The sequence below is a fragment of the Myotis lucifugus genome, unplaced genomic scaffold (assembly GCF_000147115.1).
Source record: "Myotis lucifugus unplaced genomic scaffold, Myoluc2.0 scaffold_419, whole genome shotgun sequence".
NCBI classification, from domain to species: Eukaryota; Metazoa; Chordata; class Mammalia; order Chiroptera; family Vespertilionidae; genus Myotis; species Myotis lucifugus.
This window is the reverse complement of record NW_005871467.1, coordinates 617,460-626,277: the sequence shown is the minus strand read 5'-3', so window position 1 is coordinate 626,277 and position 8,818 is coordinate 617,460. Positions and strand designations below refer to the sequence as shown.

General features: G+C 45.1%; 1 protein-coding gene across 1 annotated transcript; it reads right to left on the bottom strand.

The window, feature by feature from the left end:
• Positions 1-434: 434 nt before the first annotated feature.
• On the bottom strand, positions 435-6,864 carry AKAP5 (A-kinase anchoring protein 5). The gene is made up of 2 exons (XM_006102574.3): positions 6,736-6,864; positions 435-3,514 (listed from the first exon to the last, which is right to left on the bottom strand). Exon 2 carries the CDS (start codon positions 3,252-3,254, stop codon positions 1,968-1,970), a length of 1,287 nt encoding a protein of 428 aa, XP_006102636.1. The 5' UTR covers positions 3,255-3,514; positions 6,736-6,864; the 3' UTR covers positions 435-1,967.
• Positions 6,865-8,818: the final 1,954 nt, after the last annotated feature.

The window sequence follows — 8,818 nt, the reverse complement described above, 5'->3', positions numbered from 1 at the left end:
ATTTTTAGTGAGGATGACTCAGCCATCTTTTTAAAAAAATGTTTAAAAGTTAGACAAATAAAAGAAATTGGTGTTTTGGGTCATGTGTTTTGAAAAATCCACTTTTCGTCTTGTTAAACGAAAGGATTTGGGTGGGTTCCCCCCAAGTTTACAAGCATGAAGATAGGAAAATCTGCATGCTTTTCAGCAAAGAATCTTACTGATAATAGTTCAGTTCCAAAGTCAGATTAGGTTCTTCTGCCAGAGGTCTCAACAGAAGGAAGAAAGGAAGGAAGGAAGGAAGGAAGGAAGGAAGGAAGGAAGGAAGGAAGGAAGGAAGGAAGGAGGGAGGGAGGGAGGGAGGGAGGGAGGGAGGGAGGGAGGGAGGGAGGGAGGGAGGGAGGGAAGGAAAGGGATTCTACAGGACAAATTAGCACATACTTTCTATATGCAATCCATAAATAATTCACGAAGTCACAGGATCATTTAAAATCATCTACTGTACTTTTTTTTTTCTAGGAATGTACAAATGCTCTTTAGCAAATACTATACGACTCTAGTGAAAGCTCTTCCTTGCTTATCTACGTCCAGAGTAACACTGTCACTCAATTTAAACAGTGGGGGACTGTACAGTCTGAAGCCTAACCTGAGAGGTAAGGAAGTGTATTCTAGTATTATGGCCACAAGAAAAGATTGAAATAGAATCCCTTTTTCAAAAAGCATGGCAATCACTGATTAGATCGATGATTTCAATAACTGAATAAAATGCAAATAAGCCCTTCTCATTGTTATAAGTTCTTTTTTTTTTTGGTAAGGAATTAGCTGTACTGTAAAAAAAAATGATGAAAAATGTAATTTCCAATGTCCATGTGAAATGTTTTTTCCTGGTGTCTCTCAAAACACAAGCACAATGAAAGAATACTGACATTTAAAATATAATGTGCTTTAGCAATGATGTTTTACTTTCTATTCAACCTTGTACTTGGCTCATCCTTGGTCAGGAGTAATATTTTTACTGATTAAGACTTCCTAGGACTTTTGCTGCCAGACTGGCTTCGGATCACTCTCCCCACTCTGAGGAGGGTTGAGGAGTGAGGTCTTGGGAGCAGAAAGCCTGCAGCAGGAATCTTGTTCTGTGGTGACTTGTTACCTGGGAAGTTTGCCGTCTCCCGGATGGAAAGTGACATCCCACTCTTTTTCTTTTTGCTCTTGCTGTTGTTTAGTTTTTTTGTTTTGAACCTTTTCATTGGAGGATCCTCTGCAGACATGGATTTATACAAGTCTGTTTGGGACAGAAGGAAGGAGGCGAGGGTGAATGCTCTCCGTGTTGTGTCCCCACAGCTTGGCACTTGGTAATGATTTGCCTGTTGGATACATTTGTGAATGGCTTTTGTGAGGGACTTGAGCAAGACTAGAGACCACTCATGTTTAAAGTTCAACTATGCATATTCTGCACATTCTGCTAAAATTGGGAAAATGCAATTTTTTTAAAGGTAAGACTACTGCCTAGGAGTGTAACAACTATAAATAACACATTCACACCAAAAATAGCTCACCTTATTCAGTTTTAAACAAGATAAATGTGCACTGTAACAAAAAGTTTTTGAAAACTATATGTAATGTTAACCTGTACACAGAGTTCAACGATCAGAAGGAAACCAGGCTTTGTGACATCAGAGGACCAAAAAGAGATTATGGCATATTGTCAGTGCTCAGTCAATACATCTTCATATGCCATTTCTGCAACTCCTTTTATGTCACTTTGCTATTGTGATCCACGCTGACTTCCTCCATCCAGAAGTAGCTGCGTTTTAGTGGTAGGCAGAGTTTCATAAACTTGATTAAGTCTTCAACACTTCTGGGCTGAGGTGGTACCTTTAAATTCCACAGATGAAAATCTCTCATTTGTTAATGAGTAAGAAATGCCACAATTATGGAAAATAATTCATTGTTAAACTTCTTCCCCCTCCCATGATCTGGAAATGGAGTCACTGTAGAAGACTGTTTATTTTATTATCACCAGAGGCCATTTCATTAACCAGCTGCTCTATAGACAACTGGATAGCATTCTTGACAAGAGAAGAGGCTGTTTCTATTAGGAGTGTTTCATACTGTTCTGAAGTTCTACCCTCAAAACCACACTCAGCAAAACCCCCTCCTTCCTCGTTTTCCATTGACATTAAGAATCGCTTAGGGACATTTTTAGATTTCTTGACATCAAATTCACTGATTTCAGTGTCTGTAATAATAATAGCAATGGGCTCCATTTTTTTGTTTTCTTCCGGTTTGGGTTTCTCTGCACTGATCTCCGTTTCTTTAAAATCTGATTCTTGGCTCACTTCATTATCTTTTGGCTTGATCTCTTCAGCTACAATCTCTCCACTTTCATGGTCTTTCCCATTTGGTTCACTTTCTAGGACATTGTTTCTGGCTTCTTCCGCAATTTGTTGATCTGGGATTGCAGGAGAGCGGGGAGCATCAGAAACCACTGGCAGCTGACGTTCTGTTTCTGAAGTTTCCAGTGGGCTTGTTTGCTGGGGCTGGATACTTGGTGTTTCCTCAGTTGTTTCAATGTCTTTTTCAAGGATTAGAGTTCCTGTTTGAATAGCAGAATGCCCCTTTTCTAACCCCAGTTCTACTGAAATCACATTCTCTCCAGGAGAAGTTCTGCTGTTGCTCACATTTGGTTCACAGACCTCATCACCCTCTTTCTGTGAGACCTCTCCACTTACTTCCTGGGTCAACTTGGTCTTTGTTGCCTGGTCATCCGATTTGGCTGGAGTTTTTGTATCCAACCTTTCAGCCTCTCCCTGAACTTTGATGCTGCAGTCTGCATCTTCTATAATTTCGGAATGATTATGTCTTTTCTCCCCCTTTGAGAATTTTATGCAGGGGATCCTAAGTCTGGATTTTGCCTTTTTCTTGGGAAGATTAGCATCCTCGGCACTGACTTCAGGTTGCACTTTGGCCTCAGCGGGCTTTTGCTGCTTGGAAGAGCCTGACCTTTTCCTGCGTGTCACAAGACGTTTTATTGAGGCCCAGGCCCCCCCTGGGGGCTGTGGCTGCTCCGAAGCTCCAGCTCCTGACGCACACTTGCTGGCCACGTCCACAGCTCCAGAGCCAGCTCTGGGCTTCATTGCTTTGGCTGATTTCTTTCTTCTCTTGAAGCAAAGCATTGATGCTTTTCCCTCCTGCCTCTCATCATGAGCTCTAACTTCTGCTGATCTCGTCTCATCCTTGCTTTCTACTTGAATGTCAGAAACTGGGGTCTCCATTTTTACAATACACTCCTTCTCTCGAAAATGATATTCTCTCTTCCTTAGCAGCCGTTTATGACAAGAAGTGGGGCAAAAGTGTCATACTAAGCAAAATTTCTTCCAGATGTATTCACTCCTTTCATCTTATTCCATACAGTTGTTTGAGGTGGCTTCTCCAGTATGCAAATGCTTAGTTTCTCTATTGCTTGTAATTTCTCTCTTCAATTTCTTCATGAGAGCCCTTTACTTGATAGACTTTGTTTTAGTTCAAGATTAACCTGGTGAGAGAAGAGAGAGGTGAGAGAAGATAAAATATTTTATTTCACCATCAGCCTGTTGTTTTCTACAGACAATTTTCATTGAATGCATATGATCCTACCAGGCATGTTTCCCATATTATAACTGACTGAAAATGGAGAATAAAAATCGGTGTTAACTTAAAAAAAAAAAAGATTTTAGAGAGAGAGAAAATACATAGGTTGCCTCATACTCACCTATACTCACCCCAACTGGGGTTCGAACCTGCAACCCAGGTATGTACCCTGACTAGGAATCAAATCTGGGGCACTTTGGTGCATGGGACAATGCTCCAACCAAATGAACGATATCAGCCAGGTCTGGGGGTTAACTTTTGCCTTGTCAGAAAAATTTCAATGTAAATATATTTTGCTCTAGTTAAAACTTCAATTTGGATTGTTTCTACAAATCTGATGTTATTATTTTTAAAAATATTTTTATTGATTTGAGAGAGAGAAGAAGGGAGAGGGAGCGATCAATGAGAAACATCAATGAGAGAGACATCAACTGGTTGCCTTCTGTGTGCACCCTGACCGGGGTTCAAACCTGCAACCTGGGTATGTGCCCTGACCAAGGAATTAAACTGGTGACCTTTCGATGCATGAGTGGATGCTCAACCAACTGAGCTACACGGGCCAGGGCAAGCTGTGCTATCTTTTTGACTTGTTTATGACTCTGAATTCCAAGTTAAACAGACAAAGAATGGTAGTGATAAGCAAGCTAGTGTAATTTTTATGACATGCAATAAAGAATTCTGAAGCTGAAAAGGATTTTAGAGATTATTTAAGATTAATCAAGTCCAGTCTGATGAAGAAATTGAGCACAGTAATGGACAGTTAGCCTGTGGAAAGCCATATAGTTAGGTAAGGTCATAGCCAGAGTTAGAACTAAAGACTTGGACTCTCCAATGCTCTTTCCATTATACCATAAGGTTTCTGTTCTAAAAATGTAAATTCCATCAAGGAAGTGCTACTTTTCATACATACTCTGGGGAAATGTAACATTACTATGATTTGCCACTCTTAAATTTAGTTGTATAAATTTTTTCTAAGTATTTGCTGTTCAAACATTTTCCATAATGAGCTCATAGTTGAAGGTCAGTAAGAGCAAATGATAGTAATCGCTGACATTTATTGAGCAACTTCTGTGTCTTAGGCAGTGCTAAGCACTTTTATATACATCTCTAATCCTCCCCACATTACAAAGTGAGTAGGTGGTGGTATCACCATCTACAGACAAAGAAACAGGCTTAGAGAGGTTATGCAACTTGCTTGAGATTACACAGCTGGTAGGTAACAGAGCTCAGATTCAACCGAATATTGTGTCTGAAACCCATGCTCTGAAACTGGGCTTTAAGAGTTTCATCAGAAAAACGAACTGTTTAAAGATGCTAATCTGCACTACATTCACTAGTCAAAAAATTTTAAAATGTTTAATGGTTATTTAACCACTAGTGGCCCAGTGCATGGATTCGTGCACTGGTGGGGTCCCTCAGCCTGGCCTGCGGGGATCAGGCCAAAACTGGCTCTCCAGCATCCCCTGAGGGGTCCCAAATTGTGAGAGGGTGCAGGCCAGGCCGAGGGACCCCACTGGTACACGATCAGGGCCGGGGAGGGGCTGCGGGAGGGCTCCAGGGTGTGTCTGGTCCATCTCACCCAGTCCTGATCGGCCGGACCTCAGCAGCAAGCTAACCTACTGGTCGGAGCGTCTGCCCCCTGGTGATCAGTGCGCATCATAGCTACCGGTCGAACGGTTGCTTAGGCTTTTAATAATATAGATTATGTAGCACATCAACTCATAATTGAATCAAGATTAGACTGAGTTCTTGCTATTTTTAAAATTAAGCTTTTGAAATTCCTTAGATTTTATTTTCTTGGCTCTGGAACTATTTCGAAAGCCAAATGTAAACGATAAACTTTACAACTGGCACACTGGTTAGTTACATTTAAATATAAAGGTATATTTAAAAATTAATCCACAGATTGGTATGATGGTACCAATGAACAGAGGTCGAGGTGATCATCTAACAAAAATCCTATGCATTTCAGTTGATGGATGTCCTAAAATAAGCAAAGGGACGCATCCCTGGGGCTATTTTTATGTAAATCTTTCACTGTTGAAGGTTTCACTGTTAAAGTTCTTGATTCTATGAACCACATAAGGAACTGGAACTCTGAAAATCAGTTTATGATCTAAGTATTCCCTAAGGTTGGGTGTTACATACTACATGTCTCTGACAGAAAGACAGTCCTCTTACAGCAAAAATGGAGCTTAAATATGAACATTTAAAAGTGTCCCTCCTCATTTAATGCTTCCATAAGTACTAGAACTGCAGCTGATTAGAGCTTCCTTTAAGTCTTCTCACCTCTTGTGAGTTCTCAGCTCCTGAAAACTTTTATTAACCAGAGGATGTATAACTAACAGAAATACTGAAATGAGATCATGTGTAGGAATGTAGAAGCTCATTTGTATGATTATCACACTGTAGGAATAAAACACATACCCACACAAAAACCTAACTGCAATGGGGAAAATGCAGTCTGCAGACATTAAAACTTTGCAGAATGTTAGATTGCAAGTGATTCCTCCTTAATCTTAAAGTTCCTGTTGTCATTTCCTGATAGAATCGCAAGACTAATGCCACAGGGAACACCCCTGCCCCCTTTCCCTTGAAGCGGAGAAGCGCGGAGGAAAGAGCGAGCACTCCCCGGGAAAGCAGCGACTCCCGGGAAAGCAGCGACTCCCCAGCGGCAGCTGCGGACCGCGAAGCTTCCTCCGGAGGAAGGCGTCTCTCGGCTGGAGGAGCCTTACGGCAGGAGCTATGCTCAGGATAAACTCAAAAAGGAAAGTGCCGGGGGCGTGCGACAGATAACCCAGCTTCAAGCTCTCTGCACAACCGTAATGCCAGGAACCCAAACCCATTCCCCTCAAATAAAGGGCGAAGAAGGAGAAACCTACCGCAACCCATGCTTCCAGGGCGAGCCGCAAGGAAGAGGGTAGGTTGGGCAGAGCCGATGAGGGTCGCGCGGGCTGGAGCTTCGTATGGACAAGTGACCTTCCCGGTTCTCACACCGGCCATCTCCGGGGGCGCAGATTCCGGGGTTCAGGGGCTCCTCCCGCCCACCACGCCGCGCAGGGTCAGCGGATCGGACACTGGCCCGCACCCTCTTCTCCCGCCACCTCCTCGCCCTCCTTCACTTACCGATGGCGCCGGGGTCCGTGGCCAGGGGTCCCTGCTGCTCAGTGCGGGGGAGAGGGGCGAGCGCTGGCGGGGCCGGGCACCCAGGCAGCCGGGAAGCCACGGTCGCACCCGGAGCCAGCAGCCCTCCGCAGTGGGACCGCAGCCCGGCGGCGCCCGCTCCTCAGAGCGCAGGGACTGACAGCCCGCGGCAACCAATTGCGCGCGGAGCGGCGGGCGCGGGGCGGGCCAGGGCTGGGGGGCTTCGCCGGGAGGGGGGAGGGGGAGAGGGGAGGCCGGGCTCCGCGGGGCCACCTGCGATAGGTCCACCCAGCAGGTGGGAGCAGACCTCCAGCTCCGAGCCCCGGCGCGAACCCTGCCACGCGTCCACATCCAGGGAAGGGCAGGGGGACCATGGAGAGAGCCGGCGGATGGGGAGGGGACCCGGGTCGGGAGCCCCACATTTTCTGAATCGCAAAGTAGCAAAATCTGGTTTCAAATGATAGGCATTCTCATTATAAACCCCACACCATCCCAAACCGAATATTTAAAGACACAGCAGATAGAACATTTTAAGAGCAGGACTTAAAGTGCAGCGTGGGCTCTGGCCGGGCAGCTCAGCTGGTTAGAGCGTCCTCCCAATACGGCAAGGTTGCAGGTTCAGTCCCAGATGAGGGCACATGCAAGAACCAATGAATGCAGAAAGAAGTGGATCAATAAAATCGATGTTTCTCTCACTCTCAAATCAATCAATAAAAACCTGTGCAGCGTGTTAGGATCTCGTTTGTTTGGAGTGAAAATTACATATACGAATCGAAAAACTTTCCTCGGAGTGGGTTTGGGGGTTTGGGTGTAATGAAGTCATCGTGGCTCATTGCCAAACGGGCTGTCAGAGGCCAAAGCCCAGACCCTCAGGTAGAGATGATGCGCACAAGGTGAGAAGGGCACAGGAACCCAGCCCCGCCCGTCTTTTATGCCTTAAATATTTCCAAGAATAAGTTGAGGTAGCTTGTAAGTTACCCATATTTCCCTTCAGGGCATTCCTGGCTGCCGGTTTAACCTTGTTCCTCTCAACTGAGCGGAGCGGGGGCGGGGCGGGTGGAGAGGCTTTCCTTAGCGTTCCAGTCCCATCAGAGCCTAGGGCGTAGGCAGCATCTACTTCCTGCCAGGCTAGGTTGTGTATTTTCATACATTCTCTGAATCTTAAATATGTGTTTTAGAGAGAGAGTGAGGGAGAGGAAGAAATATAGAGGACGCCCCCTCTCCCCGCCCCGGGATCCAGCCTGCAACCCAGGCATGTGCCCTGACCAGGTATAGAACCGGCAACCTTTGGTGCGGGAGGATGCCCAACCGAGCCACACCGGCCATGGCCATTTTCTGAATCCTTAAACAAGCCGCTGGCCATAGTGAAAAGCACCACAAGCATTTATTTGTACACATAACACACTGTTTTCATGAACACCTAGGAAAGGTGTTGCTGGGAGAGCTCGGGGTGACTTGCTCCGGATGTAATATTACCTACAAGGGATTCCTGGGAGCTCCAGCTGTGAGGTCCTGCAGGATGCTCAATTCCTGCCTCCTCCTCCCGCCCCTCCCAGGTACACCGTCCAGACAAAGAACCTGTTATGGTGGAGGGAAGAACTACTGAACTGCGGCTGTACTCACCCCTTTTCTTCAATAAGATCATGATCTGTGGGAGAGTAAATCTCAGTTATCCCTTTTTGGATGTTTTTCCAGGAATATATTTTTACCTTTGTAAGATTCTATAGCTTTCACAGTGGCTCATTAAGGAAAGAACTGTGATAACACAATAGCAAAACTGAATCCAAGTTGTCAAGATCTTTTAAAAAAAATATATATTTTATTGACTTTTTTACAGAGAGGAAGGGAGAGGGATAGAAAGTTAGAAACATCGATGAGAGAGAAACATCGGTCAGGTGCCTCCTGCACACCCCCTACTGGGGATGTGCCTGCAACCAAGGTATATGCCCTTGGCTGGAATCAAACCTGGGGCCCTTCAGTCCCCAGGGCGATGCTCTATCCAGTGAGCCAAACCGGCTAGGGCAGGGGTGGGCAAACTTTTTGACTCGATGGCCACAATGGGTTC